This window comes from Rhipicephalus sanguineus, chromosome 2, assembly GCF_013339695.2.
Source record: "Rhipicephalus sanguineus isolate Rsan-2018 chromosome 2, BIME_Rsan_1.4, whole genome shotgun sequence".
NCBI classification, from domain to species: domain Eukaryota; kingdom Metazoa; phylum Arthropoda; class Arachnida; order Ixodida; family Ixodidae; genus Rhipicephalus; species Rhipicephalus sanguineus.
This window is the reverse complement of record NC_051177.1, coordinates 117,911,553-117,935,166: the sequence shown is the minus strand read 5'-3', so window position 1 is coordinate 117,935,166 and position 23,614 is coordinate 117,911,553. Positions and strand designations below refer to the sequence as shown.

Here is a 23,614-nt window from a genome sequence, read left to right as displayed (position 1 = left end):
CCTAGGTCTGAGTTAACCGCCTCCGTTAAAGTTAGCGCTGTCTTGTTAACCACATTCGGCCGACTATACATACTTGACGAAAGCCAGCAAAAGAACGGGACACGAGAAAAGGCAGACACACACACCGCTGGAACACACACCGCTGCCTTTTCTCGTGTCCCGTTCTTTTCCTGGCTTTCGTCAAGTATCATGAACCAACTGGCCCAGATCTCAACTCTTCTGCAACGACTATACATACTGCGCGTCTGTCCTTGTATTCAATTCTAGCTCTCTCTCTCTCTCTCTGTCTGGTTACACTTCTAGAGATTTATGCAGGGTAGTCATTAGGGCACTGTACAGAGGTTAACCGTGGCTAGTTGGCTAGCAAAGTAGGGCTCATCTAAATCTATAGGTACGAGGGCGCTTTTGCATTTCAACCTCATCTATCATGCTCGAGCCTTACCCAGCCGCTTAACGGTGTATTAATCAGGTGACATCGCGCATTCTTAACATAACTTTGGGAACTTGCCCGTCCTCTCATTCATTCCTATGTTTAAGCGTCCCGCACTGTCAGCAGCCATAATGCACCGACGCCGTGTTCTAAACGAACTCGAATCAATCTTCGTCTGCGTGCTAACCACATTCGGCCAACTGTACACACAGCGCACGTCCGACGTACCAAGACGCGGCATAAACCGTGCTTTGTTTAGCCACGTTTGCGGAGTGGGTATAGACCACGGGACATTCTTTCCGGCCGAGACTTTCACCGTATAGAAATGACAGGGGACAGGGGCTGTCGTCGTGCGTTTGCAAGATGGATGCGTTGACGCCGCCGCGGCGCGCAAAGACGCGTCCGGACGCGTCCTTTCTCCCTGCGTGTGGTTTCCGCTTCATTTCACTCTCGTCGCTCTTTAGCGACTCTCGTTTGCGACCGCTCTGTTTAATTCTCTCTCTCTCTGTTTCCTAGCTCGCTGTTCTCTCCTCCGCCTTTGTACGCGGCACCGCCGGCGCGTGCGTGACCCGTGCTCGCTTACGACATGCTCTCGTGCGTGCGCAAAGCGTCTTCACCCCTTTTCTTTCCGGCGCAGCGACCGCTGCTGTCTCTCTCTCTTCCTCCTCCTCCTCTCATTCCTACATCACTGTGTCCGGAAGCAGGCGGAAGAAAGTGCGTCGCGGCACGCCGTTGGGGCCGAGTCTTTCGCCTTCGCGACGGAAAATGTAAAAGAAGACGAGTAAACGAACCAAATAAAATGAGAGAAACAAAGGACACCGGGTGGGGGGGATGTCGCCCATCGTGGCAGCAGCTACACGGCGAGCACACTCTTCTCGTCTTCGAAGACGGGAGAGTGCAAGTCGCAGTATAGGGCGCGCAGCACGGGGGCGTGTAATTTATGACGGTTACCGGCGTTTCGCTGTCTGTCTTCTGTGTGTGACTACGGCCGGGGTTTTCTTTGTTTTCTTGCTTTTTAAGACTTCGTCCAATGCGACGAAGGAGTCTGCCGCTCTTGTCTCTACCGCTGCCCTCTCTCTCTCTCTTTCTCTCTTGCTTCCCTGTTGCGCCTTGTTTGTCGCCTCCTCTTTCTACCTCGGCTGCTCTCAACTGGATCGCGTCGCTGGTGAGGAAGAAGCCACGCACTCTCTCTTGAGAAGTCATGAGTCGAGGGTCATCTCTCCTCCTCTTGGGCCTCCAGTTTCGCAATCCGCCGCGCTGCTGCTGCTGCTGGTGCTTGCTCCCGCGCTTCTTCCTCGCGCATCAGTGCGCGTATCCTGATGCCAGTCGTCGTCTTCACCGGCGCGCGCGCGCGCGCGCTTTACGAGTTGCGAATGTTGCGACGCTAGCATCTTCTCTGTCGGGGAAAAAAAAAAAGAAACAACCGACTCCTTCTCTTGCGTTCACTGCATCTTTTTTTTTTTTTTTCGTTTATTGCGTTTTCCGACGACAGACACACCCCCACTTCCCTGGCGCCGGAACGGCGAAGAAAAAAAAAGAAGCGTCTAGCTCCGAATGCGAAACTCGCATCCGCTGACAGGACGGCCCAGGGCCTCCGGCGTTCCTTTCCATTTCGCAGCGATATGCGTTCTGTGCCCGGCGCACCTTTGCCATATACGTTGGCGTGTTAGCTCATCGATTTATCCTACACGCTGCCGTTATAGAGTGCGTTGAGCTCAAGCTCCAGCTGGACACGACTATTTGCGCATTGGGCCACAAATGCTCGTTTAATTTCGTTAGCTTCATCTCTTATTTCGATCGTACACTTTTGTGCCCCTGCCTGTAAAGAGCTGCGATGTCTAGCTGTTCAGAAGAGTGGTATAAGCTGGGCCTGTTGGTATGGATGCATAGTGGATGCATAGTAATGAACAACGCGAATAACGAGAGACAAATGGAAGAAGATTCCGGGACGGCTGCTGACTGTCAACAGAAAAATTTATTGCGCAAAACCTTGCCAGAACAACATTAGCCTCACAAATCGTGCACATGTGGGTCCGGTTAGAAAAAAACAGTTACAAAATCAACAAAGCGATAACTAACTTCGTAAGCTTAGGTAATCGAGCTCAATTTGTCAAGTAAGGCAATAGAAGCCTGAGCGACGCATGTATCGGACAGTGCGCTGATGTGGGCAGCTTCGACACTTTCCCGCCGCGTCTGCCCCTTTTGACGGTACTAAATGGTGGTGTTGCCAAACAAAGGAACACATCCACAATCCCGACAATGGAGCGACAAGTTCGAGCTATAGCTTGGCATTTCGGAAAATAATTGTGCTCGCGCGTATAAATTCTCCGTTTGCAGCGCCGGTGCTTGTTGCGGACGAGGCGGTTGTATGTGCTGTGCACAAAGTGAGCTGAATCGCTTGCTTAAATTGAGAGCTGCCTTAAAGGGGAGCACTGATGTTTAATCAGTGATTGCACGCGTTTTGTTCTAATAGGTTAGATTCCGGGGTCTTGCGTGTCGGAAGCACAGTGTGGTTACGAGGAGCGCCGTGTGGTAGAGGAATCCAGAAGAACTTTGACTACCTGGGGTCGATTAACGTCTACGTAAAAACAATTAGCGATTGCACGAGTGTTGTCGCATTTTCGCCCCCACCGAAATGTGGCCTCCCTAACTAGGAATCGAACCCGCGTCATCGAACTTAGTGTACTTTATTAACGTCAATTTCTTAATTGTTTCATGCTCGAGTTTATAAATCGCTGCATTTTGCGAGAGACCAATGAAAAAAAAATTTTATCGGACAGTGCCAACGGTGCCATCAATGGACCGCCTTCATCACCCCACTCCCAGTGTTCTTTTTTTTTTCTTCCCTAAATTGACGCCGTTTCTGTAAATTTTTTTTAAAAAAAAGGACAGATGTACGGCACGTGCACGTGTGCGCGCGGTGCGAGTTTAGGATATTTTCACTTTCTTTTTTAATCTTTTCTTTTTTTCGTATATGTACGTCCTTTTTGGCACGAGTCGTTCACTCATTTCAAAGCTCTCTTTTTGCGTAGGGGGTTGGGAAGCTCCTTTGCTTCGTCCCAGCCCTTTCGTCGTTTTTAAAAAAAATTTCTCGCGGCGCGAGCCGCTTCCTGCTTTTCCACTTCCCCGCTTCTTCTTCTTCTTCGTGTTGCGTTAATATCGTATGCGAGATGGGAGAACCAAGGGGAGAGAGAGAGAGGGCCGTTTATTTCGGGCTGCCTCTTGAGAGAGTCGATATAGTCGGAAGGCGAGCGAGCCACCTCTATCTCAACCTCCCGCTCTCTCTCCCTTTTTGTTTCTTTTTTTTTTCCTTCCATCCAAGGCGCTGCTGCAGCAGAGACGTTGATGGAGGACGGATCAGAGGAGAGCAGCGCGCCGGAGTACTTAACCCCGTCACTGCGCCACGTGTTTGTAGAGAAACGTTAGAAGAAAAAAAAAGAGAGGGAGAGAGAACGCAGTAAACGCTCTGGACTGTTTGTTTTCTCGTTTCACCTTTTCGCAGGCGACGCGGCGTCTCGGAAATCGGCCGAGTCGAAGCGATTTCGGGCAGCAACGGGTTTCCCATCTCGGCGCGGCCTCTCGCGTGTTTATTTGGGATCAATCGACGTGTTACTTTTCTGGCACGCGTTCGCGCGATACGTTAGCCGCCTTCTTTTCCTCGCGCCTCTCGTTGTTTCGTGCCCCTTCAGACTTGAAGCGAGCCTTTACGCTTTGGCGTTTATCGAGTTTAAAACGGCCTCCCTCCCGTGTCATTAATCGAAGCTTCGGGGGACACGTCGAAGCCGTGCAATCGCACTTGTGTATGCTGCAGTGTTCTTCATTGCGGGTTCGTGTGAGCGCGCTGATTTTTTCGTTAAGTAAGTATTATTAGCAACGGGGCGGGGACTCAAATGTATGTTGGATGCAGACCGCCGTGGTGGTATAATGGTTACGGTGCTCCGCTGCTGACCCGAAGGTCGCGGGTTCGATCCCGGCCGCGGCGGTCGCACTTCGACGGAGGCGAAATGCTAGAGGACCGTGTACTACTGTGCGACGTCAGTGCACGTTAAAGAACACAAGATTATCGAAATTTCCGGAGCCCTAATTCACTGCGGCGTGCTCCATAATCATGTCGTGGTTTTGCCACGTAAAACCTCGCAAATTGTTGCTACGTGTAATGCATATGCGAATTGGTGTAGCTATTGTACGAGTAATTACTTTTTTTTTTCTGTTAGAAGAAAGGAGGGTGAGCGAAATTCTGCTGGCTGCACCGTAGCGACCTAACCGACTGCAGCTGACCCTTGTAGTTAACCCTTTGTTTGCGAACCTCAACAAATGTTGCCCTCAATGTGGACGCGTATCGTTGCCGTATCGCAGGCCTTGTAGTAGGCCGGATAAAAAAGAAAAATCACTTTCGACGTCAACATGCGTGACGTTTTAAAGAAACGCGCGACGTTGTTGAAGTGTAAACGCATGGCCTATAGTTGATGGATCGTCCATGCTTAAAGAGACCGGCAACTGATTTTTCTCGACCCATTTTTTTACGGCGCGCCAGAAAGCTCAGCCTTCGCAGTGTTTGTAGCTGCAGTAGTTAATCCCAAAAGCACGTAGTTATTTTACAAGCAGTATTTTTCGATCTTAAAGGCTCTAAACACGGACGGAGCTTTTCTCCAGCAACGCTGAGAATTGATAGCGATGCCGCCAGCCCTTCTCGCGATTTGTGAAAGCTATCGTTGTTGTTCTTTCACGGGAGTTGCGGTAACTGTGCTTAATCACCCCTTTTTTAGAGCTGTTCAACTATTTTTGAAAATAACAAGCTCGTATACAATGAGATGATGTGGCATTACACACCTTCCCCGTATCTGTACCGCGTTAAGGTGGCCCTAACCGCGTTGTGTGCGCATGCGTCCAAGGTTGCCTGCGCCTATGTCATGGGTGGCTTGTCCCGGTGTCGTTACTCTCTCCATGCACGAGCCAAACCAAGTCATCGAAAACGTCACTACGCATATGCGGGGCCGCGCCGAGTAGCAGCGCGCGTCATTTGAGACGAAGTGTAGGTAGCAAAACTATGTCGCTCCAAAATCTTAGCGGCCTTGAAACTGCGTGCACGGTTGCATGAGCACGCTGAAAAGTTGCTCAAGACGCACTGATGAGCATGGGATCATTATATGTCACGCGAAGGCAGCGCCACTTTAATGCATACTACTAACGCAGGCCTATATGTACATTTTTATGGAGTAATATTTTTAATATAAAAAACTAACAATATTTCAATACTAACAAACAAATCGTCGACCGCGTTAGGGTGGCTAGAATGGGGAGGTGTGAAAAGCGGCCGCGAAAACCGGTCCCCAAATCGCGCCGATGCCGCAAGGGGCGCTGTACGCAGAGGCGCGGGGAGTCGAGCAGACGACGTGCCGCGTAGCGCCGCTCATGTACGGCAAACCTGTCTCACGCTATTAGCTTGCAACAGTTTGCTGCGTCAATCGTCTTTCTTCTTTTCTCTTTCAGCGGGTGCAGTAAAAAAGGGCACACTGTTACATCTTCCTCTCCTAGTAAAAAACAGCGCGAAAACTACGAAGGCGAGACAGATGAAACAGGACTAGCGCTGTGTCGTCCTTGTAGTTTTCGCGCTGTTTTTTACTATGAATGTGTACCAACAAGCTCAAGTTCGTACGCTTCTCATCTTCCTCTCCTTTTTTACTGATTTTCGTGAAGGAATGCACGCGAGAAAGAATATATCGGAGTGACATGCGGTGCGCACCAACCAGCAAATGTCGATTGGTGTTACTTCCTTGAAAGAAAAAAAATTCGTTACACACAATATGGATAATTTAAAAAAACACATATGAAGCCAAGGGTAACTAGAAAGTTAGATTAAAGAGTAAACATCGAGTAAATGAAAATGATAAATGAGCAAGCGGTCATACTGTCAGATGGAATTTATGAAAGAGATAACCCTCGCGGTAGTAAATATCTAGATCTGAAGTAATGCAAAAGATCAATCTAGACAAAATGGATTTGGAACAAAGAAAAGGGAAAGAAAAATAAAGCATCGCGGTAATCTTTTCGTCATATTTATATAACCGAATACAGCACAACAGACATCCCTCTGAATATAAAAACAGCAACTTATTGTTAATCATATCTTCTGAAGTGAAGCTACGAGGTACAGAATAAAGGAAGTGGTCCGTTGTTTCAATTGATTGCAAAATTTGCACAACGGCCGGGGACGCCATGAGACCAGCATTATATAAATAAAAATTCACTCGTGGAATTTGGCCGCGTAATCTGCTGTAAGAAACTTCTAATTGTCACGATGCACACCGCTGTTTATTCCAGCAATACCTTACATGTACGAAGTTTTTAAATTTATCCAGTGATAATTTGCCAGTGTCGCTTTGCAAACGAGCATTTCTATACCTTAAAGCTGTCGCATAAGCCGTATCTGGTAAATTAGGAATCAGAGCTCCACATAGAGATACTGTGGCTCATGAATCCACCATTTCATTTAGATACAATCCGCGGTGGCCCAGTACCCTCAGCAACCAAATTTTTTGTAAGTTTGCAGGTATTAGATAACGAAACATGCTCAGGAGTGTTGAATTCGCTGCCGTATATAGGAAGTGCTGAACATACCGAAAGATAATCTGTAACTATAACTGCTGTTGATTCATTTGACGGGAGCTTGCTAAAACAACAGCCAGTATTTCTGGAATTAATATAGGTAAATATATACGATGATAAGAGGAAGATAGAAAAAAAAAGCGCTAATTTCTGCAACCCAATAGGGAGCACGGCTAAGCGCCTTAGGTGTATGATTGGGAAGTCGAATTGAAAAAGACCACTGAAAAGAGCGAGAGATGATGCCTAACCAAACGTTACTAGACTAGGTTAGCAAACTAGTCTAGTGACGTTGTCCTAACCTTACCCTCTACCGATGCATAAGTCGCGTTTTTTTATTGACATAATGAGTTGTATTGCTAATTTTCATGTGAGCAAGGTGTGTACTGGTAATTTAAATACAGAAATGGCATTTGTTTATCATTAGGAGAAAAAAAATATCATGACATTGTGTGCGAAGGATCGAACTGAGCTTACTTGAAGAGCCAATATGTTATACTTTTACATTGAGTAGTTCTAGCAGCGCTAATGCGAATATAATGCGAATGTGCTTCAAAGAATAAACTAGGTTTTTAAATGAAAACGTATAATTATTGTCTCTGATGCGAACTGTATATCTTTAAAAATGTACGTTTTAACTGTTGGTGTCTCTGATCTAATTACAGACCATGGTAATCGCGCTTCCATATCTAACACGTTGTTTGCAACGAACATTAGAAGTCCAAGGCACAAGCGCAAATCATTCCTTTCTAATAGTATTAGAGGTTTCATTTTTTAAAGGGGTGGTGCCATCAAATTTCGAGGCTATAACAAGCCTGTTGTGGGTTTCCTCTTATGCAAGGACACTCCACACGAAGGGTCGGACACAGCAAACGTTTAGAATATATTTTAATTCACTTCCAAAGTGTACCTAAATGCCCATTCTCCCGATCAAAACCCATCGCTAGTGCGCCAACACTGACGTAGATCTGTAGGATGGACAACGAAAGTTGTAGTGACGTCACACCAGATCTGCTGTAGTGACGTGAGTGGCCTGCGGACCTCCGCCACCTCCGCAACGTACGTACCGGCTGTAGTGAACTAGAACATCTTCTAGTTCACTATAGTACCGGCAAAGCATCGGTTGCTACATCACTCGCCGAGTTTCGATCCTTTTCTGGCTAAGTGCGTCACAGCCTTGTGTGGTCACGTGACCACGCCTCCTACACTTCTACGTCACTGCCCAACCTCGGCGCCCAGAAACCGAAACCGAAAGTTGTCCACATCAAAAGGCGATATTAAATTATTTAGCGAGAATACATGAATCTTGGTGCGTGCATCGTTCTTCCTGGAGCTATAGGAAACGCTTACAGCAAAGAACGCGCAAGCCACAAACATGGTGGCACCACCCCTTTAAGCTTCGTTGCCAGAGAAAAAGAACAACAACAAGAAAACGGCGTCCTATACCGGGATAAGGCGAACATACATTTTGTTAATCATTATCATTGTATTTCTTCGCAATTCAGTTCTTTGGTTTCAGAGTTTTCGTAGCAGCCAGGAACGAAGCACCAGCGTTCAGTTTGCTTCGTTTTATAGGGCATTTTCACCACAGCTCACTCATGCATGACTCGTGTACAATGGTGAAAAGGTGAAATGGTGAAAAGAAAAAAAATCACGCCGCGTTTCCTTGTAACAGCCTTCCAACGGGCAATCTGCGACAGCGGCGGCTGTACCCGCGCCCCCTGCAGCAGCGCCCCTGGTGGCATCGGCGCGCAGAGGGACCCTCTCTGGCAAGGGAAACGCGCGGCGCTCAGCACACCTCCCCATTCTAGCCACCTTAACCGCGTAAAGCAATCGACGGTCACGTGGCCGGGTTAATCGGATCATTCGTGTTTTTGTCGCCAGAGGCGCCACAGGTTATTTTTCGCGACTTTCAATTAAGAAATAAAAATATAAGTACATCTCTCACGAAAAAAACAGGGTTAGTTTGAGCCAATGCGACGGACAATCTTTTCATCAGTGGAGTCATTTCATGTTCTGGGCAGTTGTCGGTCCCTTTAATGCGCAAAGCCGTGCGCGTGTGGGAGAGAAGACACGTGCTGGCTTCCGAACTTAATTTTTAATCGCCGAGAAAGCACTTACCTCCATTTTACGCTCTGAAATATTCAGCGCTGTCCTCGTCTCATCTATCCTCCACTTGTAGCTTTGCGCTCTACGCATATAGTCGCGGACAACTTTTCTTGGCAATGAAGGGAAGGCTACGGGGGCGGAGCTACTGCACATGTACTGCTCCGCGAAGTAGTCCGGTTCGGCGAGCGTTTCGAATTTAGTTTTGTTTGTGAACCTTCCGTACCTCCTGTGACGGCCATTTCATTATTCGAGCGGCCGTCACAGGCTTACACAGCCATTTGTTAGTGAAATTCGTCACAGGCTCCCTCGGCGAGTCGTCGGCAAATCTGGAGGGTGACGAGCGCTCACCTGAAGACGAAGGCGCCATTTTGACTGTGAGGTGCACGTAAAAGGTGCGACGTTCTCACAGGTGCAAAAACGCGAAATGACGCTGCATAAATCAAAACAAATATAAATATCTCCTTGGTGCGCGCTGACCGTCTCTTCAAACAGCGCCCCGTAGAAAATAAAGCAATGTTGTTGTTTTTATTCTCACGCAGAAAACACGGACGCAATTGTGGGACTATAATCTTCAGCGGTAGCACACGCGTAGTTCGGCTCTCTAGCTTTCCCTTCATTGCCAAGAAAAGTTGTCCGCGAGTATAGTTTGTTTGACGGCATGGAAATGAAGAAAACCTGAGCAATAAGATTTTGTCCGAGTCATATTTTGATTTGGACTCGTGTCTTCGTGGGGACTGGCTGAGATGAAGGTAGGGAAGGGGGCGGGGGGTGGGAATAGGTAGGGCCTTTTATTTCCGCTCTCTTCTCCCCCCCCCCCCCCCCCCCCAGCCCCGCGACCCCTGCGCTGTGTTAAAGGTTGCAGATAGGAGTTTTCCTAATCTCAAACGTCTCTCCCTCTAGCTTTCCTTTTTGTTTGGTCCGAAGGCACATTTTCGCAACTCTTTTTGTTTGTAATTCTTATCTGGAGAATGGCGGGCTCTCGTCGTTCGCAGTGCATACACTTTAACCGTGTTGTTCTCGCAGTGGTTCTCACACTGTCATCTATCTGTGCATCGACGCAGGTGACGATGGTTGACCGCGACGCGGCGGAACGCGCGGTCAAAGAAGCCAACCCGATCATCGATGGCCGCAAGGCCAACGTCAACCTCGCCTACCTCGGCGCCAAGCCCAGGGCGAACGCGAACAACGGTACGTGTCGGAACTCTCGTAGTGCTGTGGTCCTGCGTCAAAATCCCCCCTCCTGCACGTAGAAATAAGGAAAGGTGTACAGGTGACACGGTTCGTCCAATGGCAAAGTTTCTGGGGTTTTACGTGCCAAAACGACGGCAAACATGCGCCTCGAGTGTCCATATAATTGCTATCGCAATAAAATCGGGCGAGCTTGTCACGGGAATACGACGTGCTCTCCCTCATTTGGCACTTAAGAAATGCGAGGAAGCTTCGCCGATGGCGGATGCTTAATTGCTAAAGCAAAGATGGAGAGAGAGTCGGCTCTACGAGCGAAGCTCGCCTTTTGGATGCATGGCAACAGGGTTATTTTCTCCTGGCCTTCTAGCTACCTACCTACCTTCTAGCTACCATACCTACCTTCTAGCTCGGCTCTCTGTTAATCTCATCTTTTAGAATGCCAGACTTCCTTGCGACTTCCAATGGTTAACCAAAATTTACAATGAAGTCCTGGTGTGATGAGCGCTTTAAGTGGTCGAATGTGACTCTTTGAAGAAACACGACACAGAACAGGTCTGCAGCGTGGACAAATGCGACTTGTGACTCAGATACCGCGATACTTGCAAGTGCCGCTCTCGTTTCGCTTGTGTTGTCACGCTGAGTATCTGTCGCTCTCGAGCGGCGCAAACACTTGCTGTGCGAGTCTTCTAAAGAAAGCGATTTCCTTGTCAGTGTATACGTGCACGTGCATGTCCGTCCCGCTAGATTTATTTGCGTGCCGTCGACCTTTGCTGGGCCGATAGTGTGCCCTAAAGTCCCTATAGATTTTCCCCTTCTTGCCTAAAGGGGTATTCAGACGGGGGAGGAATGCTCGGGGGAGACGGGGGGGTTGCGGATCACGTGACCACGACGTCACGGATTAGCGAGTGGGCGTGACCCCCCCGCGCCTCCTCGGAGGAGACGGGGACGTTTTCCCCGAAAGGACAAACAATCCCCCGGCGGTGGGGGATGTGGCGGAATTTCTGGCTCTTGTTTGGCCACATTGTTGCACTTGCTCCTGCAGAGAGCGGCAGTGGGTGTCCAGTCTGCAGTTGGAGTCATCTGTAGCTGGGGTCATCGTCGTCGGCAGCTGGTGAAACGGGCGGTACAAGCCACAGGAGTAGTCTGGTAACACTGGTCTCCCCCTCCGTTCGCCCCGTCCGTGTGAGTGGGGGGCATTTGTGGCGACTTCTCCTCGCGAGTTGACGTCACTAGGCTCCGCCTTTACCCCCCGAGCATTTCTCCTCCGTCTGAATACCCCTTAAGTACCGACAACTGCCTCCTTTGCCGGCCGTCTCTCACGCGCAGCCGGCGTCTGCCGCCATTTTCTTCCTAACTTGGAAGATTTACAAAGCCACGTACGTCTAAGTACATTAGCCACGCGCCCTTCGGCGGACAATATGCTAGCGTGACGGGCCTTTCTTCTCCCGCCAACCCCCCGTCATTAGTGAGCGGGGCACGCGTTTGACCAGGTGCTTGAAAAGCGTTAGCAAGAACATGGCTACCGAAACCAAGCGTTAGCCAATGAGATTTTAAGAAAGAACAGGGAAAAATCTAGGCACTTTAGTGTGCCCCTCTAACACAGGGCATGTCGTTTGCTCCCTTCTGCTTTAAGCATTTTCTATGATTGTGGAGTGCTTCCTCGCCTCTGCAGTCACTTTTGTAAGCTGCAACTTTCGAAACAGCGACGCTCATCGAAGCTTCTTCGTCTGAAGCGCAGTGAAAGACCATTAAGAGACTTTCCTGACTCACATGACGGGCTGTCGCGCCCGTCATGTGTACGAGTCATGGTCGAAGAGTATGAAATTGGGATAGCTGCGAATAACTTGAAGCAGCGCCCCCCCCCCTCCCCAAAAGAAAAAAAAAAACGAGGACAAGGATTAGGAGCGAACACAACAGGGATAGCAGGTTCGTGTATAGCACGGATAACATTGCAGATATGGCAGGCGACAATGAAAGGCGTCGGTGTTCCGCTTTTTAGGGGCGAAGCTCCTTAAAGCGGCACCCGTTCGTCCCTCGTAGTGCGTAACCAGTCGTAACGCCAGTATCAGATCTTGACCTCCAAGGTGCTGCCGGTGGGAGATTTCTCCTGTGCGTTGTTGAACAATAAAAAAATTCGCAGCGTGCGCGTTAACTAAAAGCCGAATTCTTCTGTCTCTCATTCTCCATTAGCAGCTATTGGCATGTTCCAGTAGGAAACGTTAGTAGAAGTAGAAGTGTAAATGTTAGCTAAAAGCCGACTTCTTCTGTCTCTCATTCCCATTAGCAGCCATTGTTTACCTCCAAGGTAGTGCCTGGTGAGATTTTTCCTGTGCGTGATTAAACAATAAAAATTTTGTTCGAAACGCCGTTGATTGATGAAATAAACCAACGAAAGACGCCAGATGTTTTCTAAAAGCAAAACGAAAAGACGCCAGATGTTTCTAAAGCAAAACGAAAACACGCCAGCTGCTTAACGAAAGACGCCAGATGTTTTCTAAAGCAATTGTTTTCTAAACAATGAAAATTCACAGCGTACATGTAAAATTAAAGTGAGCTGCAAGTCGTCATAACTCTCATCGAACCTTTAGTATAAGCACGCCCGATCTCACGTCGGTGATGATGCACTGGGCAGAATTCACGGAAGATTCACGGTTTACCGATGAACCTCCGCAGCTTCGCCCACTCATCATCATTCACTCCGTGGATATGCTGTGATTTTTTTCCCCCTTCTCATGGCATCTTCTCTGTTCACTCTGCTCACGGAAGCAAGAAGTGAAATAAACATTGTCTTAAGCAGCACTGCGACAGAATGGAACTATACAGAAAGGGGGAAAATGGCGACGAACTCTAATCAGGTTTATTTATATGTATTTATTTATTTGAACATAATATCAGCCCTTTACAGGGCCAAGATAGGATTGAGTGCATTACTTTGTTACATACTATGCAGGGGCGTAGTCAGATTTTCTTTTTTTTTTTTTTTCGGGTGAGCGGAGGGTGCGGGGGGCGGAGTCAAGCAACTTTTATGTATATTCGTGTGTGTGTTTTTATAAGTATGTGTGCGCGTATAATGCACACGCAAAATTGAAAAATTTCGGGTGGGGTTTGAACACCCCCTCCCCCTCCGCCCTGCCTCCGCCAATGATGCTATATAGCAATACAACCACAGTATAGCATATCTAGAGGTACACACAAACAATATTAAAGGGACACTAAAGAGAAAAGCAGTTTTTCGCATATTAGTAAATTACAGTTTCATAATACCGAGAACGCCACTGTTTTCGCGAGAAGACGCTTGGTAAGCGAGAAAACGCACGAAAATAAAATACCGGTGGCGGCGCCACATTGAAATTCCCACACCAAACGCCGTGACGTCATCGATTTTGATGGCGTCTACCAGATCATACGTAGGTCCTAATCGGTAAAAATGAAGTACGTTGTCCTCTGAGGGAGCCGTAGACTAACATAAGACTAACATACCAAGTTTCAGGGAATCGCGTTGAGCCAATATCGCCGAAGTATGAAAATTACACTTTGAAATCTGTGACGTCACGCACGGAGAATTCGGCGGGAAATTTAAAAGCGAAACATTGGCCTTGATTTTCTCCTTTATTATTAAAGATATGACGGTGAAATTAAAGACATTAGAGCTCTCAGAGCACAATTTATCGATCTAAACCGATTCATTGTTTCACTTTAGTGTTCCTTTAAGAATAGCAGTTCATGATGACATTTGGTGCAACAAATTCTAGAACCAATTACAGTACCACGGGCATCGGAGGTACTGATTCACGCTGACCATCCTTGTGAACTATCGCACAGGGGCGTAGCCACGTTAGGGCACACCGGGCCCGTGCCCCCCCCCCCCCCGAATCTTTTTTTTTTGTGTTTTGCCATAGCATACAGAGCAGAAAATGACACTCGACCACATCTGCCTGCTCGTCCCCACTACAGATCAAGGAGGTGCCCCCCCCCCCCCCCCCGAAAAAAATTTCTGCCTACGCCCCTGCTATCGCATACGATTAACGCGAAACATTCATTGCGCTAGTTTGTTGGATCATTGTAGCGTGTGGCAGCGCACACCGGTTGAATGGACGACTCGAAGCAAGAAGGCATACACAAGCGCTGAACTACAACTGGTGTTTATTGTGGAATTTTTTTCTTCTTTTAGATATAGAGCAACCGAAGGAAAACCTACGCAGTCTTCCATGCCTATCGCCCATAGGTTGCTCTATTTGTAAAACGTGGCAACGTTATATATTCCTGTACGTTTTTGCTTTGTGATGTCGTTCCTTTTACATGTGCAAGCTGTTTGCTGATGAATGAAAAAAGTACTTAAGCGACTTCGTTACACAATAAACGTCAGTTGAAGTTCAACCCTATAGTTCAGCGCTAGTGTATGTCTTTTTGTTTCGTGTCGTCCTTTTCACCTGATGTGCGCTGCCACACGCGTCTGTCTAACGTAATGTGCCGTACCCTCCGACATCTCTGCCGCGCCGGTGGGACGGTACCTCCGCTGCGGAGGGGTCCCAACGCAAAGTTGTAGGCTGTAGCGCGCGCGCCTCGTGTCTCGTCGCGAAACGCGGAAGAGCGCGCGCGTGGTCGACGGATGGGTGTTGTGTCACCCGCTGTGCGGTGGAGCCACCGTGCAGGCCGCTGATGCGGCTGCCGTGTGGCGTCCTGTTACCGTAGTTCTCAACTGCTCCTGTTGCGTCTTGGGAAAGCGTCGATGGCGTATATGTGTGCCTGTAGTGGCAAGCGCTAGAGAAAGGAGGTTTGCGCCGCGCCGAAATGCGGAGGCCAACAGCCGCCGGTACCGACTGGCTGGCTGGCCACGAAACGGAGGAAAACGGCGACTCGCGCGCGCGTGCCTCTTTGCGAGCGTCTCTCCTCCTCCTTCACTTCGGGAACGGAGAGAATGAAAGGTCCCAGTGCTTTGGGAAAGGAGGTTGGGGTTGCAGCTCCAAGAGGAGAGAGAGAGAGAGAGCTAGGGGAAGTACGTGACCATGCGTTGCTGCGGCGGGGGCAAGGCTAAACGGATAAAATAAATGCCGAAGCAAACAACAGCGTGACTGCGCGGCGCAATCGTCGTCGTCTTCCCTGTCTCCCGAAAGATCGGTGTCCTTGCTGCTGCCGCTCTGTGCAGCAAGGGGGGGGGGGGTAGGGTGTAGGACCGCGGCGGCGTCGCGACCCCCGAAAATAACGCCTTGACGTCGTCGGAGGGTCGCCTGGCTCCTCTCTTCTTCGCGACGGCTCCCCCTCTTCATCTCTCTTTGCGTCGTCTTACCTCGCCGGTTTCCCGCGTGTGCTTTCTTTTTCTTTTCTTTTCGTTTTTTTTTTGTTTGTTTCTGCCGTGTAGTAGTCCTTCTCTGAGCGATGCCGCCCATGCTGTCGTCGTTGCGTTCAACCTTCTCCTCCTTCTCGTCCATCTCTGCGAGCAACAGCTCGCTGCTCAAAAACAACCCCGCAGCAAAAGAACAAGCACTGGGCGCCGCGCTTTAGCCGAGGTCTGGCCGCGCGGTAGGTGTAGCAGTAGCAGCAGCAGCTCTGCGCAATTGCCTCTACCACTGGCTGGCTGGCGCTTGCTTGCTTGCTCGTCAAATGGGCAGGCCAGCTTTCCTCGAAGGTGAGAACGATGGAGTGGGAGGCGCAAGGCTCGCTTTGCTTCGTTAGTTCGCTGCTGTGCTTGCATCGTCGCTACCTTGTCGACCCTGGGATGACGATACCGCGTGCTCTGCGGCGCGGCTTGTCCCGCTGCCACAACTATTTCTCTCCTCTTTTGCTCCCCCCCCCCTTCTCTCTCCTTCTCCGCCGCCCTCTCTCCATCCACTGAACATTAACTTCTCCTCTCGACTGTCATCCGTTGCTTTTGATCGGCTGACGTTTTCTGATGACTGAATGGCGAATCTCCCCACTGTAAAGAAACACATCCCGAGCCCGTTATGACTGGGCACGCGCGTCCCGGAAGTCACGCTTCTCCGCAATGCGCTGCTGTCACGCGTCGCGGTGGCCGCCTGCGTGATTGCAACAGAGTTCGCTTTCTTTCTTTTTTTATTATTTTTTTTTTACAATTTAAGTAACGTTGGCCTGGCGCCTGGTTATAACGTGTGTAAATAGCCATTAACACGTGATTATAGACTGGTCGGTTGTGCGCTGCCAGCCTTGGCACTTTGTCAAGGGCAGCGGTTGGCACAGAGTAGCACGAGAGGATGAATTTAGGCATCCATTTGTCTTGCAGCCTTTGTATTACCGGTTCCCGAAAAGCTTTGTATTTCAAATACAAATGATTCCGAAGTAAGTTAGTCAACAACCGATAGCATGTTGCCGAATGGTGAGTGCAGTCCTCACAAATTGAAATGAGACGTTGTTTTTTTAGTATAACGACTGCTATAAGCAATTGCTTGTGATAACAGTGTCGTGCAGCCACAAATATGGCCGCCAAAGGTAGTGTTGGCTTTAATGTAAGTGTCAAAACTACGCCAATATAACAGGAACTGTAGACACTGGAAACAAAAGTATGTGCATTACCTAGCCCTAAATTTTTGCATTTCAATCTGTGAGTGCTCTACGTTACATATACATGAAGCATTGACATATTCATATGCTAATATTTTAAGCTTTCTTAGCAAACCCTTTCTGATATTCCTCACCATGGCTGCTAAGTTCTGCTGCTGTCTTGCCAAGTAGCTCTCGGTTAAATAAAAAAATAATTGCATGCTTTATGGTAGAATCAAACCTTAGTCAATGAGCACACCAGCAGCCTGGCGCTCTACTTATTAGGCTGCAATCACCCCTACACTTCTACCATGCCAATGCCGACTAGCACTTCAAGATGATCACCGTGTATTTGTCGCCAAAATTCACTGCACATAAATTGTAGCACATCGATGCTGTGATGCATTGTACAAGGTCAAGTCCATACTGTCTTTGATAGAGTGAGTGAACACAACAAAACGAGGACAATGGAAGAAAACAGACACATACATAGCATGTCTGTTTTCTTTCTTCGTCCACGTGAAGTTGTGCTTACTCGCTCTATCATGGATGCTAACCAATTTGCAACTTTCACAGGTGGTAGCGACGCCATGCGGCAGCCGTCATAACTGTCGTTCAGGGGATGCCCATGCAGCCAGCCCATTCCCGCGTTGAGTTGGCATTACTTCGGCGGTTCACTGCTGCTTTATTTTTAGTTGCTGGCGAGTTTTACGACGGCGTTTCTGAATTCTGTACTGAACTACCGAAGTCAGACAGGTGCTGCGAGTCGTAGTGGCAATTACTTGCTTTATTGTTTCCTCAGTATGAGCAACACATACAAGAACCACGAAATGTGCTGCATGCCGCAGTGCACACGCCGTGCGGTCAAAGGCGAGGTTTCCTGCTTTGCACGAGCAGTGGCCCTGCTAGAGAGAAAAAAACATTTGTACTCGCGGCATTTCAGTAGTAGTGAACAAGCACTTCAGCTGCGTGGGGGATTACCCCATCATATTTGTCTGTCATCAAAATGCTTCCTTTGTATACTGTTGTGTTTTACTTCTATTCTGTCTGCACTGATCACATATCTTCATTTGTTTATTGACTGGTTTTTACTGCTGTTGCACGCACGCCAGTCATTTTAGTCGAGCAGCCTATTGGCAGATTTTTTTTCCCGCTGTCCTCTATCCATGAAACTATGCATGATGGAAACAAGAATTTTATTTGAAATAATGTTTCTACGGTGGCGAAATCAGCTTCCAAGCATGCCTCGAATTTTGCCACGTGCTGAGCTACGGCATAGATCCCGCTTCAGCAGTCAAATACAACTAAGTGCCTTTTGTTCACAAGCACACAAAAGCAGTGTAGTTTCTGCCGTGCAAAGCGATAATAGGGTTCGAACAGCGACATCGCGACTGTAGGTGTAGGTCGTTCGCTCTTTGCTAGATCATGTGAGCAGATGGTTGCGCTCTTCAGAGCGCCATTGCTTCTGTCGTAGTCATGCATTGAAGTGAAAAGACATAGGACAAGAAGTAGGAGCTTCAGGTTGCTCTACACTTGTGCTACTTTTCCTTCCAAGCAAGGCGCCTCGGACCCACTGACGTTCTGAGAGCGCAGCCATCCGCTCGCATGACCTAGCTAAGAGTGAATGACCACGTGCACATACTCCATGCCACACGCATCAGCAGCAAGCGCTTCACTGGCGTGCAGCGTTCAGGCCCGGCAAAATAACTACGCTTCCATAAGTGCGGTCACACACACAAAGTGGGCGAGAATGCCCCATCGAAGAAAGGGACACCCCTACACGAGGAAAGTAAACAAGCCAATAAAGTACGTGGACTTTATCGTTTTGTCGCTCCTGAATTTGAACCAAAGCTCGTGTGAGTATTGCCGCGCTTGGGAAGTCTGCGGGCACTGTCCTTGGATGGTGTACGACAAAGCTGTGCATTCCTTCACCCCACAGCAAATGATGTGCCTGGCGTTCAAAACCTCTTCTTCAGTAATACACCACACACGTGTTTCTGAACTCCACTGTGCAATATCATACATCCTAGAGTCGTGACAACTCGACGGCTACAGCCGAAGGACTACGCAGTTCGAAGTGACAGACCCACTCTCCGGCGGCGACGGCACAGTCCCCTAAACAACAGCCATATTGGATCTCCACTAGTGCCCTCTCTAGGCGGTGAAAATTTACGAATAGCCCACCAACGTGTTTTAGCCATTGTCTTGTTCTCCAACACATTTCGATGCTGAATGACAATTCCACTTGCTTTGCAAAGGTTCCATGGTGGCTGAAAAACTTGTTCGTCATTGACATCAGCAGCACGCATCTATCTTTGGAATGCATCATTATCCTCTGCTGGCCCCTGACAGCTAAGAAGGCATTGCATTGCTAGGCTAGAGTGTACTGGTTTGATTCTCCGCCATGGTGTGAAATTTCGAAAGAGGGTAACGCAAAAACTCACGTGCGCAGATTTAGGTGCACATTAAAGGAGCATTGACATCAAATTTACGCATGTCAAGATTTTTGCATCCACGAGTAGTTATCTACCCCCTAGTAGTGATTCATGACCGAAAATGCAACTGAGGGACGAATAGCTATCTGTTTTATTGATTTATATCACCGGTATCTAGCGCTATATACTAGCACGATTCAAAACGGCCTGCAAGCCAGCCATATTTTAGGGCTGGCAGCGCTCCCTCGCGGTCAACTCCAGACCGCACCCCAGTTTACCACTTGTCCACAGAATGAGTGACGTGAGGATCAGCTGCTCAGCTAACATTTAATCTGCTAGGCGCGCACGTTCAGTCGTGCCTTGTCACCGGCGTCGTCGCCGTCAAAAGTATCGACTTGTGTTGAAGACGACATTCTGGAACTTGGAATCACCGCGATACGCGACGTCGCGAATCATTTTCGCTTTGGCCTTTTGCAAAACAGCGATTCAGAAATGGACGTCCTTCCAAGCAGCAAGGAGGTGCCCGGGGACGCACACTTGGGCCATACTCGCTGGTGTGTCTCAATTAGCTATATAAGAGAATTTTAGCGTGCACGGCATTCCGGTATACGCAAAGGGGTCTATGGAATATCGGTATAGCGAATGCACACCAGCGGAGAAATAGAATATGATAGGTTTCTACAATAACAATTCTGTGCTTGCCAGGTTCTTCTTTGCACCACCAGATGGCCCCATCTATCCGGCCTCTGACGGTTACGGCTGCAGTAACCCGGTATTACGCTATAGCGCAAGGAAGTCCACGGACGAACTAACATTCACTATTAACGCTACATGCGTGTTACTTGTTAGCGATGTTATTTATCTATAGGCTACTCCACTTTGATAGCTTGTGGTCGTGTTGGCGTGTACCGTACGTGTAATGAAACACCACGCACTTTCCACTTTCTCCGCGCCTCGACGAGCAGGTCCGCACTATGCAGTGGTTCCCCGACATGCTGGCACGTAGTCGCTCCGATTGATCGCACTCACGCTGTGGAGCACACAACAAATTAGTCGATGCGACACAATGAATGGCAAGCACGGATCGAGACAGCAAGGAGAGCCAATGGCTGGGTGTGAGAGCGTCGCCTGGCGTCGGCGCCACAATAAATACACTCAGATCGGCGACGTCACTGTTACTAGCGTATCGTCACTCAGGATGGTATTTGCGGAATGTATCACACCTTACACGTAGCACTAGTGTCGATGTCGCAGCGTCATCAATCTTCCGTTGAGCATTTGTACGCTGTTTGCCCTCGAAATAAAATTACTTCCACGCAACGGATGCCATTCAAATTTGGCCAAGAAGACCTATGCATACCGAGCAATCGAATGAATGGCACATCTCGACTTTAAAATTTGATGTCACTGCTCCTTTAAGGAACCCCAGACTGTCAAAACTAACGCAGAGTTTCCCACTACGGCATGCCTCATAATCATATTGCGGTTTTTACATGTAACACCCGAAAACTTACATTAACTTTAATTAAATCTTTGCATACATGAATTGCAAGACTGCATGGAAACCGCGTTTTTTATTCCTCTTCGAAATGTGAGCTTGGGTCTACCGATTGCCTTGTTTGATGCGTACATGTGCTCGGTTTTCCCATGTTTAAAATGACTAGTCAGTCAGTTCATCCCCCCCCCCCCCCCCCACCCTTTTATTTAAGGTATTGTTATGTCAGACAGATGTGGTGTACACAGTAACAGCCCAGCTTCATATGCACAGCAGTTGGCAGATTCTTTGTACATTGCTGTCTTATATTGTATGGAATGTTGCATTAGCTCCTTAAGTTAGTGCTGTGCATTTTGGCTGAAGCTTTGATTGTTACTTTGTCCAAGATTGATGATACATATTTTTCTGCTCCACACTACTTTACAGCAGTTGTACACAGTACAGGTGTACACAGTAACAGCCCAGCTTCATATGTATGGAATGTTAGTCAGTTGAATGTACCATTTTTGTCCCCTCATTTCTCGGCTAACACTCCTTCTTTAACACTTTTTGTTGTGCAGGATTCCCCTTATCTGTGAGGGGAGGAGGCTACCCAACCTTTCTCCCTAGTCAATATGCTGGGTGAGTAGGACTACTGTCTTGGCACATTTTAACAACCGAATTATCTTTCTAGTTTTTTCTTTCTTGTTTTAAGTATGCTGTGACTGGAGACTACCTCCAATGTTGTGTAAGCACGGCCCACTCCTGTACGTATTTTGTTGACAATGAAGTACAGTCGTGAACAATATGAAAGGGAACACTGAAATTACCTTCAGCTTGCCATAGTGGCAAACACAGTTTCCAAGCACAAAAGTGTTCCTTGCACTGGATTTTCATGAGGAAATTTGTCTCTTGAAAATCAAAACATCAGGTTTCTATTCGCAAATCACATGTAATCGCTAGTTAAGCACGAACTCTGTTCCCCTTTATAATGCCCATGGTTGTGCCTCTATTGTGAGCTATTCTTCTATGACAGTTGAGGTTGGATTCTTGTGAACCACGGATGTATCAGAGGTGCAAGGAAACAAAAAAACATGGCTGATCCCTCCGTCATAGGAATCGGTATAACACGAAAGTGAAACGTGTGTTCACAGAAGTAAGGCTTATTGTGTAATGATATATGAGAGTTTGTACAATGTCTGTTCGTGTTTGGCAGCTATAGCACCGCTTGACGTAGATGCACCCATGTTGACAGCATGTCTCTATCACGACGACTAACGCCCATGATCATGATTAAACCGTTGTGGTAGCTGACGGTGTGAACATATATTTGGACACAGCGAATCGTGAATCCCGCGTAAGGATGATATCAACAAGCTCATAATCAACACTGGTACTTGGTATGCACTTCTTCAAAGCGTCGTCAATTAAGGACAGAAACGGCACGGTGTGCGCTTTCTAGCAATGGGTGACCGACGCCTGCGCTCATGCATACACTACGACACACTACGCTTCAGCAACACGGGAGGTAGAGGTTCGTAGCCTGAGCCGCAAATGCGTGCGTCCCGCTGGCCTCTGTCTCACAGGTGCTGCTCTCGCTCCACCAAGGCACGACATTCGCCCGTCGAAATCGCGTCCTTTCTGCAACGCATATTGCAGCAGTTTTGTTAGTCTGTGCTTTCGCAATTGAAGCAGTTGGCGGCGGAGAAATCCCGTTGGTGCACGTGGAAGCTGCACTACTCCGATGAGCCGACGCAAGCTAACACGAAGCCAAAGGCAAATAACGTAACTGCGTCAAGCGTGCCTCGGCGACGCCAGCATGGCCAGTCTACCTCTCTGGTACCGAGACGCTTTATTCATGACCTCCGATATCGCACGCAATCTCGGAGTAAGCGCTAGTAAGTGTCGATCGTGAAGCATTACTTCTTTTCACCTCTCATAGACGGCGGCACCGCCCCGCTCCGGCTCCGCCCGCCGCGAAAGAGAATATGTGAAAGATATAAGGCGCGTTCGCGCCATGTCTAGCATCTCCCGAGTTGGTTTAGTCAGTAGGGCGTCGGGCGCTTGCCGTCGCGGCCGCATCGTCGTGGGTTTGATTCCCAGCGGGGTATCTTTTTCATGGTTTTTTTTCTTTCTCACCCGTTGACGTCCATTTCATCAACGTCATATCCGTGACGGATGTACTTGGTGGACCCCGGCATAAAACACTTTCGTGTTAAAAACAATTAAACAACTGGGAAAATGCCTTTTCAGCCTGGCTTTTTCTAAGTTTTTGACATACTATCTTGCCCATTCATTGTATTTACTTGAATGTAGGCCTGTACATTAAAGGGGTACTTAATGACTCTTCCAGATAATCGATTACCGCATAAATTTTTCGAACCCATCAAGAAGAGTTGAGTTACAGGGATTTGTCGCACACTTTGGGCGCTTTCCCTCTTGCTTTCATGCCTATGAGCGCTCTGAAAGCTACACAGGGAGGGATGACAAGGAGGAAAGAAGCTATGTCATGCACGCATCATGAAAAACGATCGCTCTCTCCAGGTGTGATTCTGGAGCACACTAATGTTGCAACTATGTAACTTTAGTGTTTAGTTGTAACTATGTAACTTTACTACTAATAACATCCCCTCTACTTTCCTTGGCATTATTGTCTGTTAGTGCTCGTTAATATTGCGTATAACAAAGAAAAACGAGCCCTTAAAATTTCCACTTCTTTCCTTCTTTAGCAGACTATACAGCGCGACGCTCGGCATGTGGCAGTATCCTGCTTCCTTAACTTCAGAAGCATTCATGTAGCGATGTTATTAGTTTGTATGTTCAAGGCATCTTGCTAAACAAAAAAACTGCTGTATGACAGGCTGTGACAAAATGTTTTTA

General features: G+C 48.1%; 1 protein-coding gene across 1 annotated transcript in view; it reads left to right on the top strand.

Moving 5' to 3' along the window:
- The window catches only part of LOC119383554 (RNA-binding protein 24), a 124,933-nt gene that overhangs the window by 92,940 nt on the left and 8,379 nt on the right, over positions 1–23,614 (top strand). Inside the window, exons 2-3 of the mRNA XM_037651771.1 lie at positions 10,204–10,330; positions 21,316–21,376. Of these exons, the coding sequence (XP_037507699.1) occupies positions 10,204–10,330; positions 21,316–21,376 (188 nt within the window). The remainder of the gene's footprint in view (positions 1–10,203; positions 10,331–21,315; positions 21,377–23,614) is intronic.